This window comes from Siniperca chuatsi, linkage group LG5 (genome assembly GCF_020085105.1).
Source record: "Siniperca chuatsi isolate FFG_IHB_CAS linkage group LG5, ASM2008510v1, whole genome shotgun sequence".
Lineage (NCBI taxonomy): Eukaryota > Metazoa > Chordata > Actinopteri > Centrarchiformes > Sinipercidae > Siniperca > Siniperca chuatsi.
The window spans coordinates 22,947,188-22,968,931 of NC_058046.1; the positions used below are offsets into that span (position 1 = coordinate 22,947,188).

Below are 21,744 nucleotides of genomic sequence, written 5' to 3' on the forward strand. Positions count from 1 at the left end.
CACTGCCTGTTTGATGATACAGCGACATGGTCACCAACACCTCTAATATGAGTTTAAAACAGGTCTGTAAGGAGATGAAGTGACAGACTCCTTCATGAGTCCAATCAAGACTCCCCATTCACTAGCTGGAGAGCTACACAGGAGGAAGTGACAGGGGCCAGGGGAGAGTCTCACGCACCGATTCCTGTTTTTGATAGCATGGAGATATATGGGGGAAATTAATTAAATCAGTATCAAAATCAAGCACCACCATGGAATGCACTGACTGATTTATGCATATGTTTAGATGAAGGATGCATGTGTGCTAAGAATGCGTGCTTTCTCCCCTCCAAACTCACTTACCCTGCATTGTTGCTGACTGCAGTGAGACTCTTAACGCCGGTTTTCAGTAAACTGTTGATAAGATTCTCTGGGATACCACATAATCCAAAGCCTGTGTTGGAACACAAAAGAAGAAAGTAATGCATAATAAACTAAATAAAATGTAAGCAGCCACGGAAGCATTGCAATAAGTGTGAAAAGGGTGAAATATGGTAATTTAAGGTGGAACTTTCACCTAGTAGACATATTTGTACAGAAAAAAAGCAGACGATGCGTCCAAATATTACTAATCACACAGGAAAGCCTTAAGTCCAATAACATGGTAAACCTTGGATCAAGCCCCAGGTAATTCTAGTCCTGTGTGTATAGGGTGTTAGACAATATTTCTAATAGTACACTGAGGAGGCAGATTTCTGTCGTTTTTTCCCCCTCAGATAGAAGTGTCACATAGTGGAAAATGTTTAACAATGTCACTCCGAACTTGACTATAAATAAGAGCTTTGGAATTTGTGTGTGCTAATCAACCACCATGCCAGACAGAGTTCAAGTTCACTTTGCTTTAAAGTGGTCCTTGCACATACATTGCTGAACATCGTTTTCATCAGTTAACAAAACTTGCATGCACTTAAAAAACTGAGGTAATTTTCCAGCACTGTCATTGAGGTGTGTAGGTAACCACCCTACAATCCTGGAGCCTGTTTGTGAAAGCACTGTATATCTTACCTCCCACCAGAATGGTAGCTCCATTTGGGATATCTTTAACTGCCTCTGTAGGATCTGAGTAGAACTGTGAACTTCTCTGGCTGGAAGTAGAAAAATAACAGCCGCAGGTCTGTAGAAAGCAAAACCACAGGTCCATAAGACTTTGCAAAACACGCTCATTTAATTTTTCAAAAAGAGTTCCATCAGCTACAGAAACTCAGTGTAAGTGATTCTGGATAAAAGCATTTCAGTATAATGGTTAAAAATGTAAAACGTTGCTGGATGGCCAGATGCCTGAGGGCAGCTAATAAGTTTGTACAGTTTCAATGGCTGGTCCAGTTTATTCAGTTGAGGAAGGGAAAGATAAGCAAAACTGCTGAACAAATCCTACTACAAAAGGAGCGGAGATTTAGGGCAGCCCACAGCCGAGCGTCCCAACCCAACAGAGTTTGTGGGGGACTCAAATTTAAAACCCTTGTGTCAACACTGATCGACTAAAATTGTACCTGTAGTGCTCAGACCAATCTAATTATTTCACAAGACATTTAGTTGTGTTTTGCCACAAATAACTGGCAGCGGCTGCAAGGGATTGGAACCACAAGGGACTTCCCAAAACCCATTATACTGACTCTTTGTTAATTTGGTGCTGATTCTATGTGTATTGCAATTGCATTGTAAATCTGTAATACTGACATTTGATATTACATATTTGTGATTTCTGACTGCTTTTTAAATACTGAACTATTTAGAACACTGTTGGTCAGACTTGGAGGAGGAAACTCCACATCGCTTTGCATTATGATGTCCCTCCTCATTCATCACTTTCCTTCATCTACAACTAAAGTGAACATATACACCTAGTTATGCATATTGCTTACTTAACAAAATGAAACATTTGCCTAATCATTTTAACATCTGTTCTGTATGACTTACAAAAAGAAAAGCACCAAGTCATGATCGATTTATTAAAAGCCAGTTCTTACTGTCTTTCAGATGGTTTACAACCAGTCTGAGGGTTCAACTTACTATATCAACTGCAGTAACATCTTAAGGTCAAAAGGGCCAATTTTGACAATGTGTATTGTCAAATAAGTATGATGTTATTTGGGAAGTTCCTTTTGTTCCTCCATCCATAACACACAACATATCTGTCTTCACTAATCAGACTTTAACAAAACTTTGATACATATCATCGCTTCCTTCCATTACTGTCAACATCACACTTTTGTTGTTCATTCATATTGCACACAATTTCAGAGACTGCTGCTTAGATTTCGAAACCCTTATGCATTTTGCCACTCCACCAAGATTCCTTCTTACTGTTATAGAAAAAGTAATGCTCAACTTTCCATGTTCCCTTGAGCATTTCCTAAATTTGCTTTCCTCATTATTTCTAATCTCAGACATCCCATTTTATTTTCTGAAATCATATTACTTATAGAAATGACAACCTTGAACAATGTCCAGACTTTGGGCACTGACAAAAAGAAACATGATGGAAATATTGTAATGAGTTTGTGTGTAAAGGTATGCTGGTAGGGGTAGATTATGCAAGCACTTGTGATCACTTCACCTATAAACACATACGCACTCATTGACATTGGACATATTAACTATGCTGCACGTCAAGCTGCGGGTTTATGTAATTTACATCATGCATTAAATTACTGACCCGTGCAATGACACATGTGCTCAAATTCTCTAATTATGCATTACTGAAAGTTATCAACTGTTTGTAATATGCTTGCGAAATGAAATGTGTTGACGAAAATATTGAGAAGTTCACGATATCATTGACAAGTAAACACTTAAATAAAACAAAAATAAATATGTGAAGACTGGTAAATTACCAAACTAAATTCACTTTATCCGAAATGTTGGACGATAAAGGGAATACGATCTTCATAATACGACCTTTTAATCTTGCCCAGCCATTTGCAACCATCTCATTTCAACCTAGTTGTTTATTTCTACAACTAATTAACGTTAAAATACCGACCTTGCTCAAGTGGAGATAAGCGAAGTTTAATTTGGTTCTGCAGGGACCTGACAGGCTTTTGAAGAATAAATTCTCCGCTCTGCACAACGCTTTGAGGGCCGCCATGTTTTGTAGCTACTCACGGGGTATGAGCCGAGGAGCAGATTGAATGCTCCAGTCAATAGACGACAGATGATGTAGCCTGAAAGGTCGCAAAATGTGGCTACTAGCACTGCTAGCTTTCAGACGCCGAAAGTCAGCGCTAAAATGACATTGGTTGGTCTCAATGGGCTGGACTATCACACAGAGAGGCTGGGCAAGCTAATTATAATTTAACCCTTTCACCACTACTACGCTACCATAAAGTACTCGGCGTACGTACGTCAATATGCTTTAACGTTATTTCAAAAACATTGCAAAAAGTAATGCAGTAAGTGATGACGATAATTAAACGGTACACTTTGGTTTTATAGCTACCCCAGGCGCGTACACACACAGAAACAGAAATTACATTGAACGAGCACGTGAGTAATCCCTGGCTCACGTGACTAATACTTTTAGTCATGGCCGACGAGTACAGGCGACAAGGTTTCGAGTTGGAGAGAAGGATATTTGAGTTAGACATCAAGTGTTCTAGTCTCAGAGCTGAAAAGCAAGGTATCGATAAGACGTTGTTAATTTTTTTTGTCTTGTGGCCATTCTTGCAGCAAATGCACTTCGTATGCGAGGCTAACATTCTTGTTCAGTTTATTAGCCAACTAGCAAGCTAGCTAACGTTATCTAACATAGCTTGAAACCATAACAACAACAGCTGCTGCTGCTGAAATGTTGTATATTGACAAATAATACTTATACCGTATAGTTAAATAACAGGCGGTAAAATATAAACTTAGCTACGTTATAGCGACGTTTACTCACCGACCGATCATTGTTTTTGAATATTTGGGTGTTCGAGTTAACGGCTAGCGTAAGTTCGCTAACGTTAGCTAAAATGCAATAATGTTGACAAACGTCTAACGTTAGCTGACCATAAAAATGATGCTGCCTAACACTAAATAAACCAGAGTTGAGAGCAAATTGTCGAAGTAACGTTGCCATTCTTTTATGTTGAATTGTACCTTTTGTATATTTGTCATTATATTTCAACATTATCAATCGCTTGAAAATGTTAGCTAGTACACATTCCTTGCCACGATAGTATACTATGTTGCCGGATAGTCACATTGCCTTTGACTTTGTAAAGTTAAAACTGGTTCTACGTTGGCGTTAGTCGAATTGTTTTGCATAAACTTTGTGTGTAAATATAAAATGCCAATCATCAACAACAGTACAATGAAATGTGTAACGTTGGTGACCATTTTTCTTGAGTTTAGATCTATAATTGGTAATATGTTAACATATCGTTCTTCCACAGATGATGACTATTTACAGAATGCGTCCGCCATACTAGACAAGTTGAAAAGCTATTACAGACAAGGAGGGGAGAGTAGCAACCTTTCCAAGGTGCTCCAGGATTATACACAGGTACGTCATTACATCAAACTTAATTAAATGTCTAGAGCTGCAATTAATGATTAATTCCATTAGTGGTTAGAATCTGACTCTTTTTTTCAGTTAAAGGTGGGGTATGTGGTTCTGAAGAAATCCAATACCATGACAAATACCATGATATAGAGCGAACAATGACACAGCCAGCAATGTAACAAACGTTAGCTAGGTTATGGATTAGCAAACTGTCCCTACAGCCAGAGAGGATGAGACGGTTTCTCAGAGCCAGCAAACCAGCTCCAGACAGCGATACTCACAGCTCTCCTGGTACTATAGCAAACATCACAACAACAGTATATCTTGGCAAACTAGAAAGTAAGCTGAATGTCTGTGGGCAAGTCATTTAACATTACCTGACACAAATCATGGCTGGAATAGTGTTGCGTGGCTCGGTCCGAGCCACTTCATTTGTTTAGTATTTACAGAGCCAGGGCTGTGTACAAACACCAGAGTTTTTTTCAGCGCACACACTGAACTGACAGCTAGCTGACTGTGAGGAGATATTTGCTGAATTTGACAAAAAGACGTATATTGGATTAGAATTGCATACCCCACCTTTTAATCATTTAGTTTATAAAACAGTAGGACAATAAAAAGTGAAGAATGTCCATCTCGGTTTCCCTGTCCAAAACACAAAGGTATTCAATCATGTATAATTATATAAAACAGGAAAAAGCATCCTCAAATTTGAAAAGGTAGAACCAGCAAATGCATCGCAGTTTTGCTTGAGAAATGACACAAGTGATTAATCAATCACCAAAACTGCTGTGGGTTATTTTTTCGTTTTACCCCTATAAACGTCAAACCTGCAGAGGCCCCTCAGTTTAGCCTTTGACTTCAAAATCATGTACTATACATTTACCAATAGGGATAATATTTACTTGTTGGAAACCATCATTGTGTAGGAGTGGAAATATATGACCAAGCTACGAAACAAGTTACTTTGTAGATAGTTAACCACTTTTGTTAAGGTGGCATTAGTGATTTGAAGTGGTCTAAACCCTGACTGAAAAGGCTCACCGATGTTTTTAGTATCATGTTGTTAACAGTAATCAAGCAACTGATTGCTACGCAACACTTAAAGACTTTAGAGAATTTAATTAGATGTTAGTAAGGACACTTGGATCTCAAGTTGGCTTTTGAGATAGGTTTTAATATGAGTTTTGGAGAAGAGGCTACCACTTCCAGGCAGGCATATTATTAGTTTAATTCCTGATTTGATCTACCTTATTAATGAGGAACCCAATAAAGTAATTTAGTAAGAAGAAGGAAGTAATTGTTTCTGATGACTTTTAACAGATTTTTGTAATTTTGAAAATGTTGCGTCATTTTCTTGCACATTGTATTCAATGTTTGGGTGTGGGTAATATATATGGGTAATATATATTTGTTTTTCATCATTTAGGTGATCCTAGACATCACGTTTTATGAAGAGAATAAACTGGTGGACCAGGAGTTCCCTGAGGATTGTTCACCATTTAAAATCCAGCAGCTGCTGCAAGACTTGACCGAGCCAGAAGTTTTGGCAGGGAGGCTAGCACCAGCACAAGAAGTATGTATATGTGCATGTCAAAATGATTTTGTGTGGCAATTGGACTGTGTCTCATTGTACTCCATGTGACCAATAAAGTGCTTGGCATGAAATCAAGATGAGGGAGAACATCACTAAGTGTCATGCAATGTATAGTTCAGTATCTGAGGGGAAAAGATGTGTAAGGGTATTAAAAAGATGTAAACACTATTGGCACCATTGTATCAGACTCTGTATATTTTACTGGAAAAACTTGATTATCTATTCCATTTTATTTTTGTCTTTGGTTTATGGTTTCTCAAAAGCACACATTTACTTCCATGTCTTTGTGTGACAGCACTATCATGTCTTTTGGTCTATGGTAGGTGCAGTCTGTACTCGGCCTAGAGCTGTTAGAATGCCTCTATTGGAGACGTGGAGCTCTGCTGTACATGTACTGCCATACCCTCCATCAACGAAAACAGTGGATCAAGAAAAACAAGGACACGTTCCTTAAGGTACCACACTGTGAAACGATCAAAGTAGATTCAGTAAATTTGTATTTATGAACAGAGATGTAGGCATGACTGATTCTGCCAAACAAATTAACTTTGTTTTGGTGAAAAGAGTAGTTTAGTATCCAAGGTTTTTTGTTGACATATGCTGATATTAGGCCTAATGCTGATCTGACTGATGATATTTGAATCCAGTGTATTCAGGAAGGGGTGCGCTACCTGATGCGGATGCTGCAGGTGAGAAACTCTGTGAAGCTCAACGATGGGGTGGTGCTCCATGACACTGCTACAGCGAGCTTCCTATCTGAAGGTAAATATGTCATCACTTCTTTGAATAATAATAATACAAAATGTTGTGCTGCTTTTAGGGTGGGTTCACACGTAAAGGTCTGGTCCCTGAATCGAACCAATGCGAGGATGATACATTGTTTCAATTTTCGAACTGGTCCGGTTTGCATTCACAAAGGCAAAACTCAAATGGTCCAAAAATTGTAAACAAAAGCCATGTGGTGGAAATGTTGTTAAATTATTGGTCATACAGTCTGCGGGTAAAAAGACAACAAACCCCTCCAATTTCTACCTGGATCGTACATTATGGAGCACTGTCAGGTTCTGTTCATGTTAATGTTGATCAGGAGCATATATCAGCAGACTTCGGAGGACCATGCATATGAACGTCTCGTAAGAGAGCGGGCATTAAATAATTGAATAATGCAGGCATTTCGAGGAAGACGCTCTGCCATCAGACGGTCCTAGTTCTCATGAGATCCTACCACGACTTCTTTGCATGTAAAGTGGACCAGTGAGGTAAGTGGGCAAAAATCGCAGTTTTGCCTTTTTCGTAGCAACCGCGCTACTAGTTCACCAATCACCAAAACGGGACGAGAATACGTTTTTTAACCAATAAAATTACACATACAATAGTAAACTTCCTGTGATTCGTTGACTGTGATTCGTAGTGTGAACACTAAAAATGAACTACTCCAGAGTTCGCTTGACAGCGGTTCGAGGCGGACCAGAGGACGGTTGTTTGGTCTGCACCAGAGTTCGAGTCCAGAAATGAACCGCACAAAGACGGTAAACACTTCAGGGTTCGTTCAACCGGACTAAACGAGACTGGTGAACCCACCCTTTGTCTAGTTGGAGAAAATTCTTCAGTTGATCATACTCACTACCTGCTTATGTTTTTGGCCAGGCATCTTCTCAGACACACACCTTTTGACGATGATGTACATTGGGGAAATGTGTTTCTGGGCAGTCAAGTATGAGGACTGCAGCGCTGAGACTATGGATCGCAAAGAAGATCGCCTCCAGTTTCGGGACATTGGCACACAGATTCTCAACAAATACGTGCTTGCCTGTGAGGGCCCTCTGCAGGGCCAGGGCTGGAACACAGAGAATGCCAAGGAAATCCTTAGTATTTTACAGTGAACCAAGCTGCTCCTGTGTTGAAGTTGCCCTCAGGCACAGATCTAAGTTCAGTATTGAAATGTCTGTCAACCCCAAATAAAAATGGAACCCATCAGGTGGGGTGTAATGCAGTGGAAGGTTAAGTGGAGGCACGGGGAGAAAGGGTGTGTGAAGAAAAGAGTCTTTGGATCAGTGTCTACAGGCAACCTCATCCCATGCCAAACGGCCCAGGCCAAAGCAGGTGAATGAGAGGTTAGAAAGTATAAGATAGGTGGTGTAAAACTGGCAGGGGCTGCGGAGAGGAGGCTGTTGAAGAAAAAAAAAAAATTTCCCTGTCCTGCTGAAAAAGCAGTTATCATCCTGATTCCAGACTGTTGACTGGGGCACTTATTTTGCTCTGAGAATGTGTTATAATAACATTAATATGAATATAAAAAAGGTTATTAATAAAATTGACCTTTTTTTCCTTCATTTTTTAAGATTGTTATAAGTTTGAAGATAATCCAGCTGGAAGTAAGACATTGCACAGTAACATTTTATTTATTGTTTTGTTGCCATTTTGTTATGCTTTTAATATATTATAATTGCATATACATTATATATGTATGTGTATAAAAATATACACACTAAAGGCAAAGACAGGTGTTCAAAACTGTTTGACAATGATGTATTCATGACCATTTGAAGTATGTTCAGATTTGTTCATACCAGCTTTGTAATGCGCAACTTGTATTCCCATCTATTGCAAGTTCCATTTTTCTGCCACTTGAATAATCTTGATAGTGTAACTATTAATAGAGAATCTGTGTTGTTTGGATGAAAATCATTTTCTCTTTTTTTTTTTAATGTCCTCGTTGACAATAAACGCGCGTTGTTTTAAGAAAAGCACGTTTATTTTGCATTACAATTCAAACCAGCAGATCCAGGTTCAGCTGCACGTTATTGTAGAAGTACATTACCCACAATGCCCCACTAACCGCCAGCAACAAGGAAGTGTGACAGAGATAGGGAAACGTCAACTTTGTTGTTATCTCTCGCTAGGTCTATATTACTGTGTTTTACTAGCTATTCGCATATGATCACGCACATCTGAAATAATGGCAGGAAAGACCCAGCAGCTCAACGAGTCTATAGTTATCCGCAGCCTCAGGCGGTTCAGAGACAGATATTTTCCAAATAGTGAAGTTGTCAAAAATGACATTCCAGAAACAGACACGGGAGAAGAACCTCAACCGGGATTTTTGGATAGATTACCGGTGAGACAAATGCGAATCATTCATGGGAATGTTTTTTTTTACTTATTCAACGGTCTAAAAATGTATTGCGGTACAAGTCCGTTTTTAATGTCTGTATAGAATGTGATGAATCAGTCAGGTTGAAACAAACATTTGTAACAGTTCAAATCGTTCAAAGATGTCGCATTACATAAAGTGAAACAAGCGGGTTAAATGTTGCCAATAGCAAGTGAGTCAAGTGGTAAAAAGGAAAAAAAAAATCAAGCAGTGTATTCAAGAACAGAATTTGTAGCTTCCTTCCTACTTCTACTCCACTACTTTCCAGCATCCAGCTTGTCATGTGGGGACCTACCAGAATATGGTGTATCACATGTTAATGCCCTTAAACTTTAGAAAAACAATCCATTATCATCATATCAAATCATACCCTCCCTCCTGAAGGTGGATGTACAGTTCGTGATCATGACTTTTCTGTCTCCTGCGGATATCTGCTGCCTGGGAGCCACCAGTCGGTACTGGAGGGCCATGGTTAGAGATCCATTACTCTGGAGATACTTCCTGCTCAGGGACATGCCATACTGGCCCTCCATTGATCATGTGACCATGCCCCAATTGGAGTTGTTGGATGCACCATTAATCAATGAAGATGAGAGCCTGGATGATAGAGAAGAGGGGGAAGCCAAAGGGATGGAATCAAAATTTGACTACATGTCAGAGTGGGTATCTTTTTCTGTTGCTCTGTATCAAGGTCAGTTGGTAACAATTTGTTAGAAGCGTTTTTGACCACTGTTTTTGGCTCAACAGATACTTGAAAGGCTGCCCATCCTGCAGACAACAATGGCTTCCTTCACGGCCAGCGTATCAGGTTGTGACCTCATTTCTGCAGTCTCTGGTGCCCTCATCTGAACCACGTTATGCCATGTTTGGCCCTGGCATGGAGCAGCTGGATGTCTCTTTAGTCACAAGGCTCATGCATGCCCCAGATGTGCTTCCTGTGTCGGGCACTCCAAACAGACAGATAAATGGTGAGATAACACTGATGTTGAGTGGTCATAAGCTTCTCCTGGCCCTTTCTCGTCATTAATAACACAGTAACAACCCCTAAATCAGTTTTTAAGTTCAGCAGCTTCTTAAGCTGAAAGGGGCTGTCACTGGAAGCAGATTGCTGTGTACCAAAACTGTAATGCTGATGTAATACAAAAATTGCATTAATGTATTTCAATCACACAGAGACTCAATCAGGAGACAAATTATTGAAAAAATCACATTGATTAACTTACTTGATGTAGGTTTATTTGTCCACCACTAGGTGACAGTATTGGGCCACAGTTGTTATCTCACTAGTTACTTTCAGCCAAGAAACCCCAAGAATGAAACCAAACCAATGTCAACCTGTTTTTTTATTCTAGGTATCGGCTCAGGGATCAGTTACATGTTCAACAACCAGCACAGATTTAATATCCTGACTCTGTATTCAACCAATAGGTACAAACTTTGAAGTTACCATATGAGTTGCAAGTGTTTATTATCTTTTTCTGCGTATTATTGTGAATACATCTCATTAAACTTTGTGTGTGCAGGGCAGAGAGGGAAAGAGCCAGAGTGCAGCAGCAGAGCATCAGTAATAAACTTTTCACCTTTGAAGGAACAGATAACTTAGGCAACCCAATCTACAGCCCTGCTCCTCAGGTCCAGCAAGTGTGCCAGGTGGTGGATGGTTTCATCTATGTAGCCAATGCAGAGCCTGGGAGAGGTGAGATAAGACGACGTTTCTATTTGCAGCTTCTGCTTCTCTGCTACCACCGTGTCGCATCACACACGTTGGTTATGGTCATATAAATTATCAGCACAGAACATCTGCACCCAAAAACCATGTCTTTAGTAGGTGAGGGGGAGTCCGAGGTGGCTCAGATTCGGGCTGTGCTGAGCTCTGCTGGGGGTTCGGAATCCAGGCCTCTGCTGGTGCTCTCCTGTGTCTCCAGAGAAGAACCGGAAGCAGTCAGGTCAACCAGCTTGCAAACTATTACCAGCAGAAACAGGACCAGGTTTCAGACTCCCTGTGTTGACATGGCAAAGAGACTCGGCCTACCCCAACTTGCTAACCCCTGGATGGTAATTGTCTGATATGTGATCAACTGAAAGGCTTCCACTGCATTTATAGCCATACAGTGTCAGTTTAAGGAGATTTTTAACCTGTGTTTGTGTTTCTCTTTCTTATTCAGGTGCAGGATACAGTAGCAGAATCTCTGTCAGGTCTTCTGGATGGTGTTTCCTGGTTGCTGAGATGTTCAGGAGTCAAACTATGGTAGCTAGTTACCTAATTTCTGCTGCTACTAGATGAATTTAGACTACAGACCTCATTACTGCCTCATCCTGATGCCGAGTCACACTACAGCAATTCCTGAGTAATGTATACCACATGTGTACTGAATGTCTCAGGATTGGAGCACTGCCCGTGGAATTTAATGAATTGGATGAGCAGCAGAACTGATGGGTTTCTAACTATCATTCATCTAGGAGAACTGGCAAAGACCCCATTCTTATTTACAGAAAGAGCCATATGAAGGAGTTATAGCAGGATAGAAGGTTATACAAACATGTGGGAGCTTCACAGTAACCCCACAAACTGCTTTTGTTTAACGTTCTATGGAGCAGCAGGGTAATAAATTCTTTTCTTCATATTGTGACACTGTTTTACAATTGGTGAGCTGCTGACTAATCTGGTGGCCCACTGTTTGGTTTAAAAAGGGATAGAGATTGTACATTTTTTTGACAGGACATTTTTTTCAATGTTTTATTAAGCACTCATAATGTCAATATGTAAAAACATGGCTTCAAGTTATGTTCAAAGTAGTTTCTGTTTGTGGAATTTATAATTTTTTGCCAAGAACACTGCTTGTTCTTTGACTCCCGACCCCAAAGTTTTACAGTTAAGAGTGTGTGCCAACAACCTTCCTGCAAAAAGTCAGCTTAATTGACTTTCAGACAAAATCCACTGCTTTCTGATCAGTGAGTTACACTCATATACTGCAAAGACATGGTTTTTAGAGCTAAAATATAATACAAGCAATTGAATTTATTTACTTAATTTTAAATATTTTATGTTTATGCAATTAAATGTTTCCTTTTAATAAATGCTGAATAATTCCGATTTTGAATGAGTCACTTTTTCAGTCTTTTATAACACTGATAACTCACTGTTAAATGTCGGTTAAATAACCAGTAAATTGCTGTTAAGTAATTAAAATGACAAAACTATTCTATGTATAGGAGTCACGTTTTCTGTCTTCTCCTTTTCTTTGTTCTTCTTTCTATCGCATGCATGTATTCACAAGTTTAAAACCTGTGGAAGGTATTTCCTTTCTACTCAGTTAAGTAATGTGCCACACTCTTGCCCTGTGGTTCCTTTCCTCTGAGGTCAGCCCTGGCATGAAAAGTTGAATCCACATCTGTATGTCAGCAAGCGTGGCAGAATATCCAGTTTTGGCCACCAGGGAGCGCTACTAGTTGCTGGTAGCTAGTAATGTAATTCAGCGCTTGGTTACTGAAAGCTCTGCCTTTGAATTTTTTCTTTTATTTTAAATTATGAAGAAGTTGACAGTAGTTTACTAGCATATTTGCCAAATAGGAAAATCCTGTTAAACTAAGAATATATACAATTTTCATAAGCACATTTACAACAAAAAAGTACAACCAGGCAAGCAAGGTACATTTTAAATGACTGTTTGAATAGCAAGTGAATGGCTTCCATGACCATATATATATGAAATGTGAGAAATAATCTTAAAACAGATATAAGACAGCGGGAGTGTGCATTTCCATGCCATAGTTGTTTTTTTTTAAAGCGTTCTGCTGTAGATAATTCAGATGTACAGTTCTAAAAGGACCTGAAAATCTATCAGTATATGTGGCTTTTTGCAAGCATGTAAACTACACAATTGATGCTGCAATATTTAAAATGGAGGTACAAACCCACATTTAGACATTCTTGGTTAGTCATTTTAGATTTACATTGATTGAAAATAATTCAGTAACACTGTTGCATGTGTTGATTTTGTAAAACTGAATGAATTCCAGCACAATTGTGGCACTTAAATGATCACGTCTCTCCCTTAATGTGTTAAAGTTGTGTTTGTCCACTGAAAATTACCACCTGTTTCATATTCAGTGTCCCTGGCGGCAGTGTTCGCATGCCCTAATAGCAGACAAGATAATGTGCTTCACTGATGCTCTTTTATTCTAGTCCCCTAGGTAACCATAAATCTTTGGTAAAAGTATGTTCCCACCCCCAGCTGCCCTTCCGTCAAAGGGTTCCTTAGTCACAACACTTATTTTTATAGACATACAGATTTAGAATAGGACCATTATTGGTGCAATTTAGGTGCATTAAGCTGAGCTGAATACTGGTGAAGCGGAGATTGATTCTTTTTTTCCCCTGGTGAAATTTGAAGGGAAATGATGGAAGAATTGGCTGCTGCATGTGACGTGTGTGTGCATCTGTGTGTGATTTGTGTGTGTGTTTCTGAGAGAGAGAGAGAGAGAGAGAGAGAGAATCTGACTTTTCATCTCAACACGTCTCTCTGTTCTCTGTAAACAGGATGTCTATCTCTTTGCTCCTCGCGCCACAGTTATTTACCTTACATTGTATGTTTGTGTGCCTGTGTATGCGTATGCATGCTCATGCTTACACAGACTGTCCAACAATGAAGGTGAACCACATTCAAAATCATAGTATATATAAATCACGGGAACCTATTTTTAGGGCAGGTGTGTAGGCAGTAACTTTGCTTAATCCTTTGTTATTACTCTGTGATCCTGATGGAGCCAATGGAGGTAGAGACCTACCGCTCAACAAGGACTTGCACTGTCAGAGTGGATGAATATGTAAGGTGGTTACAGTCTGAATGGATGAAGAAGTGCATGAGCCGCAGTCTGGAGATGAACTCCTTTAAAGAAAATAAACTGTTAATGAAGCTACTGTGGGTTTGTGGCCAGGATGTGTTGGATCCACGGCTGGAACTTGCTTGGATAGGATATTTTCAAGGTCTGTTTATTTAGACTGCAGATTGTGAACCATTAGCACACATCCCTACATAATGGTGGCTGGGGTTTGGTGGGGGAGGTTCCTGGGCCATGTTTTTTAAGGGTGAATGAGTACCAGACCTCCAGCTGCCTCTTGTCTTCCACAATCAAATGGGGCCTCTGGGATGTGATGTCACAAAGAAGAAAGCCCTATTTACTGACCCAAGACAGTTCACAGACCCAAGAAGTCTGTAACATTATGTGTGTAGAGACAGCAGGATTCAGTGTATTGAAAATACTGTGTATATAAAAGGTAAAGTCAGAGACAAATGAAAAGGCTCTTCTTCTGTGCTTTATTATTAAATGTTAAAGTGAAAAAAGGGAACACTCTCCATCAGATTCCCTTATGATTATCAATTCTGTATTCAAAATATCACATTCTTGTCTGTGATTTAAGGTTGGTGTAAAGCAAAGTGGTAGGGAGATGTCTCTGTGTGTGTGAGTTTAATGCAGTTCAGTTTATGGCATTCTTTTACAGCCTGAGGTAATAAAAAAAAATAATCAGCAGTATTGCACAGCCAGCCTGTTTACTTATGTAATACGAATAATGTTTTGGCAGAGGTATTTCCTATATATTCCCGGAGGTTTTTCCTGCTCAATGAGACTTAAGTTTTCTTGCTGTTGGACATATATAGTATCTCATTTTATGCCAGCAATGGCCTTATTTAAGTTGGTCTACATACAGCTTTTCAGCAATTGTAGAATAAGTCAAATATTGAATTTGGAGCACCACATTTGCCAGGTAGTAGAATTGCAAAATAAATGGTTCTTTTTACTTAAATTTGCACAGAAATTAAATCAAAATATGCTTTCTGTTGAGTACATATTATTGAAAATGTTCTGTGCACCTACTTAAAAAATAGATGGTGAAGAAACACCTGTAAAACATAAATCAATAATTCTGCAATAAATATTATCGTTGCCTTGCTTATAATAAAACGTTTTTGTTGAACATGTATTGGTGCTTTCCAAGGCTGTAGTTTGCCATGGTGTAGAATTGTGTATTGAATTGCATTCATGTCAGTTCATTTATCCGCATCAAGCTGTATGGATCAAGCACCATGAATGCTTTGTGAGTGCAAAGATATTGCAGAAGTGGAGTAGATACAACAACATGAGTAAACATACAGATGCAAAGTACAAAATAACTGCTGTTATCTAATGAAGATTTGTTGCTGTGTCAATAATTGTTTTATATGACAGAATGAACTTGGCTCTAAACGCTGCTCACAGGGTTAAATACAGTAATCACAGCAACCAACTCTGTCTCACTGTCTCTCTCAGACTTTTTTTTACATCACCCCCCCATCTTCCACTGTCCCTCTTCACCTTTGTCTCATCCCACTCTTTTCACTCTATCCCCCTTTCATTAGAGTTAAGTCCCTGATTTGTATTCTACGATAGCAGCCAACATTAAAGTAGGCATTTAAAAAAAACATAATTTGCATGATGCATTCACTGATTAGGCTAAGCGTCCCTCTTAATTGTGTTGTTTTGCACATGGTGGGGCTCCACTCTGTGGATTTTACTCATCCCATGCAATCTCACCAATTCACTTCAATTTCCTCCCCACTTCACTGCGTCCATTCTGCCTACCTCCTGCTGTCATATATGTGGCAGGTTAGGGACTCGTAATACAGGATTATGGTTCAGAAGTGTTAATAGTGAATTATTTGTGGAGTCTATCAACAGCTCCGTAATAAAGAAGATATAGAACCAGGAGCACAGTGATCCGTCCTTATATTTGCTGCTGCTGTTGTTATTTCTGTGTGTGTGTGTGTGTGTCTGTGTGTGTGTGTGTGTGTGTGTGTGTGTGTGTGTGTGTGTGTGTGTGTGTGTGTGTGTGTGTGTGTGTGTGTGTGTTCCCTCCGTAGCCATCTCCTCTCTCTTCTCCTCCTCTATCCTAATCCAATAGGCAGCAGGGTGCTAGTTGTGAATGGCCACACTTGAGATTGCACTAAATGCATTACAGGTGACTTGAAGGGGATGACACAAAGGGCACTCCAATTATGGGAATATGGCTGCGACTTATGTTGCCTGAAGCAACTATGTTCAGTTAGGCAGCTCAGAAACTCAAAACCAAACAACCATTAAAATTGTTATTTTGTAATTAATTCCCTCAATTCTGAGAAAAATAAAAAGTTTTCTGGAAATACAAAAAAAAAAAACATGAAAAAACAAATCAAAAACAGTGAATTGATCCTGCTAACGAATATTGCCTGTGTTACTAGAAGCCTGATATAGATTATTCCTGTGTGCCATAGACCTCAATTGTTGTCAAAAACATAAATGAGTCACATTGTTACGCTGACTGACATGTTCCTTTATTACATTGAATTTGGGCACTGTAGACTGTAGTTTCTTTTTTTTTAACTGCTGCAGCACACTTAATCAGCCACTGAAAATAGTTCCCAACAAATACACTGTTTACTTCAGTTTGATTAATGTTTGCTAAAAGCTACAGTGCCCAGCTGTTTCAGGTAAAGCCTTTAAAAAATAAAAAAAACTACATATGACCCGTTTTTAAAGATTTATATCTTCAGTAGAGGCTGAGGAAGTTGGAAAGTACTTAGAGACAGACTAATGCATTGTTGGCTCTGGTCTTTTCATATTAAAAAGTATAGAATATCGCCAGCCATATCCTTTAACACTGATTATTATGTAGAATGACAAGGCAGAGTTATCAACAAAAGCACCTGCTCTTGGTCCCTTAAAATGAAACCACTGCAAGAGTGCAATTTAATTGTTAGTGGTCTCAAGCTGAAACAGTTCATGCTTAAAAACCCCAATGACAACACCTCCTATAATGACAAATGACAGCTACTCCAGTGCAGGCACAGTGGCATCATTCTGTGGGCCAGATGCATTGTTCTGTTGTCACATTCAATACAGCATAAGTCCACATGATCACTCAGTACACACAGTCACAGGATTGAGTATTCCATAACAAAGGAACTAATTCAATGGACGCCCCCACTCTCCTCCAATCAGAGCTCTCTGTCCCATAACTGACCGCTACATGGATATGTTCAGGGGTCATTTATTACATACAAAGTGTTTTTTCTGTTTGTTTTCTTTTGTTTAAACAAGGAATAAGGTGAAGAAAGTCATTGTGCATATTGAAAGATGGTACGCAAAACTTGGAAACCTCATTAAATATATTTCAGTTATAGCTTTTTCCTCTGAGCGACAGGTTATAATTTATAATATTTGTGCTACATGAGCTCTTGGTGTCTCATTGAGTGTTTTTATGCGCACAGCAACCAGAGGACTTGGAAAAGCCAAGCCATAACTTGTAAACCAGAAGTGGACAGGGATATAAAAATACAAGGATGGCTCCGCTCAATACAGGCAGGCCAATTCCATTTATTTGCCCTGGCATCATAAATTATGTCAACAGTGCATTGCCAGAGAGAAAAAAAAGGGACTGGATAAATTTATATAACCCAATATCACAAATCACAATTTGCCTCCAGGGGCCTCATGTGTGTCTCTGTTAGTATGTCTGTCTGTCTGTCTCTGTTTCTAGTTACAGCTGACCATGTTGAATACTAGGTTCCAGTTCTGTTTTCTTAGTACTACCCTACTATCCACTTACATCATGAACTTGGGTGTACTGGATGCTACAGGCTATTAAACTTGGTTGTTATTTTAGAGAACAATGGTTAACTCACTTTTACAGGCTGACATATGGTCTAACTTCATAATGTCTAAGTGTACACTATAGTGTTGCAGGTAAAGGGAGGTAAGTTATAGCAGGATGCATTCATGCAATTTTACCTCTGTTTCTTTAGCTTTAATACTGCAATTAATTAGTCATTTACACTGATGGATGTTTGCCTTGGGATAGTCATCGATTGGAAGACACATCCTGAAAAGAAAAACAATCACAAGGTCCACGCAGGCAAATACTTACATGCAGTTTAAGCGCAGAAAAGTTGCAAGCCAGCAGCAACAGCAGGGTGCATGGGTGTGTTTTTATCACGTGTCGGGCGGGCCTCCATACTGATGGCTCCGTATGATTGATGGCTCTTGGGGTCGGGGGCTATATCCATGGACAGCTGAAATTCTGGGCGAGCCTCCAGTGGGCCCTCCACGTGAGCCCACACGGGCTATAGTTTTCAGACAGACACAGCCATTTATTACAAGCTGCTTACAAGCCCCCTTCCCCAGGGGGGTACAGCCCCCCCTACTGGCCAGAGTGAAATACAGTGGAAATATAATTTTACCTTTTTAAATAATCTCTGATAAATATAATCTTAACCGTTTTTGTTCAAGTGCTTGTGGCTTCATTATTCTGTTGTGGTTCAAGTATGGAAAACATGGTAGCCTACATCTGAAAGATAAACATATGGTGTTCTACTTAAGTCTCCTGACGTGACTGGATCCTCAGCTAAACGTTTAAAAGAGCTGCTAAATAAAAAAGGGGCCATCGCAAATTAATGGCGCAGAAAATAACATAAAATAGCATATCTTCACTTTATATAGTCCAATACCACCTAAAAAAATAGGCTCTGTGGAAAAATATAAGTACAGTCCATTTGCCAGTTAATAGACTATACTGGCAGCCTTTCCTTTAAGCTGGTGCCTCCCTTTGCAGCCATTTGAAGGCAGCAGGTATCTGTTACATGAGCAGTCTCTAATTGGAGTGATGTTGCGCACTGTCAAGCCACAATTACGCACAGCAGGCCCACACTGCACACTGAAACCTCCGTGCTTATGTGCACATAAAACTCGGTTATGGTTAATTATTCTACAACGTTTATATTATAAATGAATACGCGTGTTAGAGACAAACACGTTGAAAACTTTTAACACAGTTCTATGAAAAACTGCGGATCACTTAAAACTTCTCTCTCCACTATCTGTTTACACCTATCCTCCCCGGTGTCTCCATCCAAAACACCGGGTAGCCAGGGCAACGGCAGCGCGCCTCATCTTCTTTTTAACGTCTGACCAAAGTACCGCCCGGAGCTCCACATTCTTAATTACAATACAGGTAGAAGTGTGGCTGTGAGCAACAATGTGATTGATCGGGTTCAATTTCATAGCGGTGTTCTCAGAAACAAAACAGTGTTACAGTGTCTTAAAAATGCTTATTTGTCTTTGTATCATTGCCATACGAATTTTAATTCTACTTTTATTTTTTATATGGCACTATGGTTATAGTTAACTGCATCGTTATCGTTGTTATATTATTTCCATGCAAAGTTGATCATTATAAATATTAATGCGCGCGTGCACGCAATCGATCGCGCGCATACACATATCCAGGGCAGCCCCTCCTGCTGAAAATACGCTCCCGCGCGCATGGTTGAGTGTCATTTGCACATTGAAACATACTTGTATAGTATGCAGGTTACGTGTACAGTTGGCACATCTAAATAACCTGCAGTCTGTAGACTGAAGTTAATGTAATATGAACCGTAAATTCACAAGCTGCCCCCTTAAGGGAAGAAAATGATGGAAAATGTATTTGGTCCCAGTAAACGAATGCATCTGTGAAAAGGTATAACCTTAATTACTCAAAAACACTACTTTTTTGTAGGCCTATTTAAAAAGCCCAATGGGCTGCCCTAAGGGCTAATTATAAGGATGTCGTCCTGGGGGCGTGTAGTCAAGTCCACACAGAGACACCTGCGTTTTTGTCCTCAAAAAATAAAATAAAAAGTCACTGTGTGCCTACAGGACATCAGTCATGTCAGCATGTAGGCTCATTGGTTTAAGATTAAAATATGCTCTAACGACATTGTTTTGGCTATAGTGTACGGCTGTGGCTCTCTCTAATAAGAAATAGCCTAATAAAATGTTTATTTGCTACTTCATTTAAACATTGGCTCTTACCAGAAAGCGTGACAGCGGGCAGATCCTTACGAGGGGGTTTTATTTTGGAAGTTTGGCCCGGCAGTCTTTCTCTCTGACTGTCCTCTCTGTGGCCATAATGGAGTAGATCGGATTGTTGGCGGATGAGGGCGCTTCACCGCCATTTGAAACACACATACTGCCTCTGCCTCCGCTACATAGTGCGTGTAGCCCAGTGAGTAGGCTAGATGATGAACTGAGCAGAAGATAAGACAAAAATCTTCAATAGGAAAGCGGCACAGATCCGATTCAGCGATTGGGTGATGTGAAATTCCTGATCGGAGAGATCTTACTGGGCCGAGCGGGCTGAAGTGAAGAAGCAGGACTTTTCGTGCGTGTCGGTGCTCACGCTGCCCATCTGATGACCAAGTTGTGAAAAGTCGATCTGCACTGTCCTTGCAGTTTTTCAGCTCGAGACTTCGTATTAAGTAAGTGCGTTTATGTTTTTTAAAGCGTGCAGGGCATCTTTTTTTGTATTCATCCACATCTCCAAAACTCCATGTTTCAAGCAGCTTACGCACGACTCAGAAAACTTTGCTGAAATAGCATTACATTTTGTTTTACATTTCAGGCTGCTCTTTGCAAAATCTTTTTGACCAGTCAAACATTATGATGCTGAGATACTGCCTGATAGAATGAGCACTGTTAGTGAAAGCCTAAAATCTTGAGGAAAGACTTGAGGTTGTCTAAAATTCCGCTGCAACTTGGTGTTGCAAAAGCAGTTGGACACCCAGGGGATGGGATGAAGTGACACAGCCATGGTTGCTCTTGACGGATGTAGCCTCGTTACCTGCAAGTTATCGTCGCTCCCGTTAATGACAGCTCTTGGGGAGTTTTATTTGGTGCGTTCCGGGCCGTGTTAAACATCAAACATCTGATAAATATCAAACTCAGAGGGAGAAATTGAGACATCTGAGTGAAATGAGATAGAAATGCTGGCTCATTTTAAAAGGGAGCAAGCCTTTAAATGATAAAGTATACAGCTGAACCCAGAATTAGTGGCGGCTAGCCAATAGAGGGCGCTAGGGCGCCGCCCTCCTTGAGCCACAAAAACCTCCATTAATAATAATAAATTAAACAAATTGTCTTTTATCTGTGTGTTTGAAATATGGAGTGCACTCAGTCATATGTGTCAAATATGACAGAAAGTCATCTGTGCAACATATATGCTTTTCCTACACATCCCCTTTCCTGTCTGCATGTCTCAGCAGCTCTGGGATGATAGAGAAATCGCCCACAGGAGGCAGGTCTGAATAGCAGTTTAGCCAAAGATATGAACGTATGACATAAAATTTAGCCAATCGGCGTCCTCAAATCTAATCCGAAAAGGGTGATTATTTTATCGCCCCAAGCGAGCCACTGCTAGTAGGTCAGGACCTTCTTTTATACAGTCTGTGGTCAGGACCTCTACTGGCACCATTTAAACTACATGACAATGGCGAGCATGATCACTAACTTACTCCTCCAAGACCCAACCCTAACTTGTTAAAATCTCTCCTCCGAGATCCATTTGAGAAGAGCACTTTGGCAGAGAAACTACAGATGAAAGAGCTGGGCCCAGATCAACCTGACCTCACAATT

At 39.9% G+C, this 21,744-nt stretch overlaps 4 protein-coding genes across 5 annotated transcripts in view; 3 read left to right on the top strand and 1 right to left on the bottom strand.

Moving 5' to 3' along the window:
• oxct1a (3-oxoacid CoA transferase 1a) overlaps window positions 1-3,385 on the bottom strand; it is a 42,743-nt gene extending 39,358 nt beyond the window's left edge. Inside the window, exons 1-3 of the mRNA XM_044196101.1 lie at window positions 3,023-3,385; window positions 1,045-1,153; window positions 343-433 (exon numbers count right to left, since the gene is read on the bottom strand). Of these exons, the coding sequence (XP_044052036.1) occupies window positions 343-433; window positions 1,045-1,153; window positions 3,023-3,127 (305 nt within the window). The 5' untranslated portion in view covers window positions 3,128-3,385. The remainder of the gene's footprint in view (window positions 1-342; window positions 434-1,044; window positions 1,154-3,022) is intronic.
• Window positions 3,386-3,519: 134 nt separating this feature from the next.
• Window positions 3,520-8,869, top strand: lg5h5orf51 (linkage group 5 C5orf51 homolog). The gene is made up of 6 exons (XM_044196104.1): window positions 3,520-3,658; window positions 4,416-4,525; window positions 5,955-6,101; window positions 6,446-6,577; window positions 6,770-6,884; window positions 7,770-8,869. The coding sequence occupies exons 1-6, from the start codon at window positions 3,565-3,567 to the stop codon at window positions 8,003-8,005; spliced, it is 834 nt and encodes a 277-aa protein (XP_044052039.1). The 5' UTR covers window positions 3,520-3,564; the 3' UTR covers window positions 8,006-8,869.
• A 74-nt stretch (window positions 8,870-8,943) lies between these two features.
• On the top strand, window positions 8,944-12,370 carry fbxo4 (F-box protein 4). 2 transcript variants are annotated; one of them, XM_044196102.1, is made up of 7 exons: window positions 8,944-9,240; window positions 9,661-9,935; window positions 10,024-10,244; window positions 10,629-10,704; window positions 10,800-10,972; window positions 11,102-11,331; window positions 11,442-12,370. In XM_044196102.1, the coding sequence occupies exons 1-7, from the start codon at window positions 9,082-9,084 to the stop codon at window positions 11,526-11,528; spliced, it is 1,221 nt and encodes a 406-aa protein (XP_044052037.1). In that variant the 5' UTR covers window positions 8,944-9,081; the 3' UTR covers window positions 11,529-12,370. The 2 variants fall into 2 exon arrangements, with proteins under 2 accessions (XP_044052037.1, XP_044052038.1); XM_044196103.1 differs by having other exon boundaries at window positions 11,105-11,331.
• Window positions 12,371-20,285: 7,915 nt separating this feature from the next.
• The window catches only part of ghra (growth hormone receptor a), a 32,489-nt gene continuing 31,030 nt past the window's right edge, over window positions 20,286-21,744 (top strand). The window contains exon 1 of the mRNA XM_044196105.1: window positions 20,286-20,591. The gene's annotated coding sequence lies outside the window, so the exon portion shown is untranslated. The remainder of the gene's footprint in view (window positions 20,592-21,744) is intronic.

Coding starts and splice junctions, on each gene's coding strand:
- lg5h5orf51 (XM_044196104.1), top strand. CDS start 3,565: ATGGCCGACGAGTACAGGCGACAAGGTTTCGAGTTGGAGAGAAGGATA. Junction 3,659..4,415: donor TCTCAGAGCTGAAAAGCAAG/GTATCGATAAGA, acceptor GTTCTTCCACAG/ATGATGACTATTTACAGAAT. Junction 6,102..6,445: donor GGCTAGCACCAGCACAAGAA/GTATGTATATGT, acceptor GGTCTATGGTAG/GTGCAGTCTGTACTCGGCCT.
- fbxo4 (XM_044196102.1), top strand. CDS start 9,082: ATGGCAGGAAAGACCCAGCAGCTCAACGAGTCTATAGTTATCCGCAGC. Junction 9,936..10,023: donor AAATTTGACTACATGTCAGA/GTGGGTATCTTT, acceptor TTGGCTCAACAG/ATACTTGAAAGGCTGCCCAT. Junction 11,332..11,441: donor AACTTGCTAACCCCTGGATG/GTAATTGTCTGA, acceptor TTTCTTATTCAG/GTGCAGGATACAGTAGCAGA.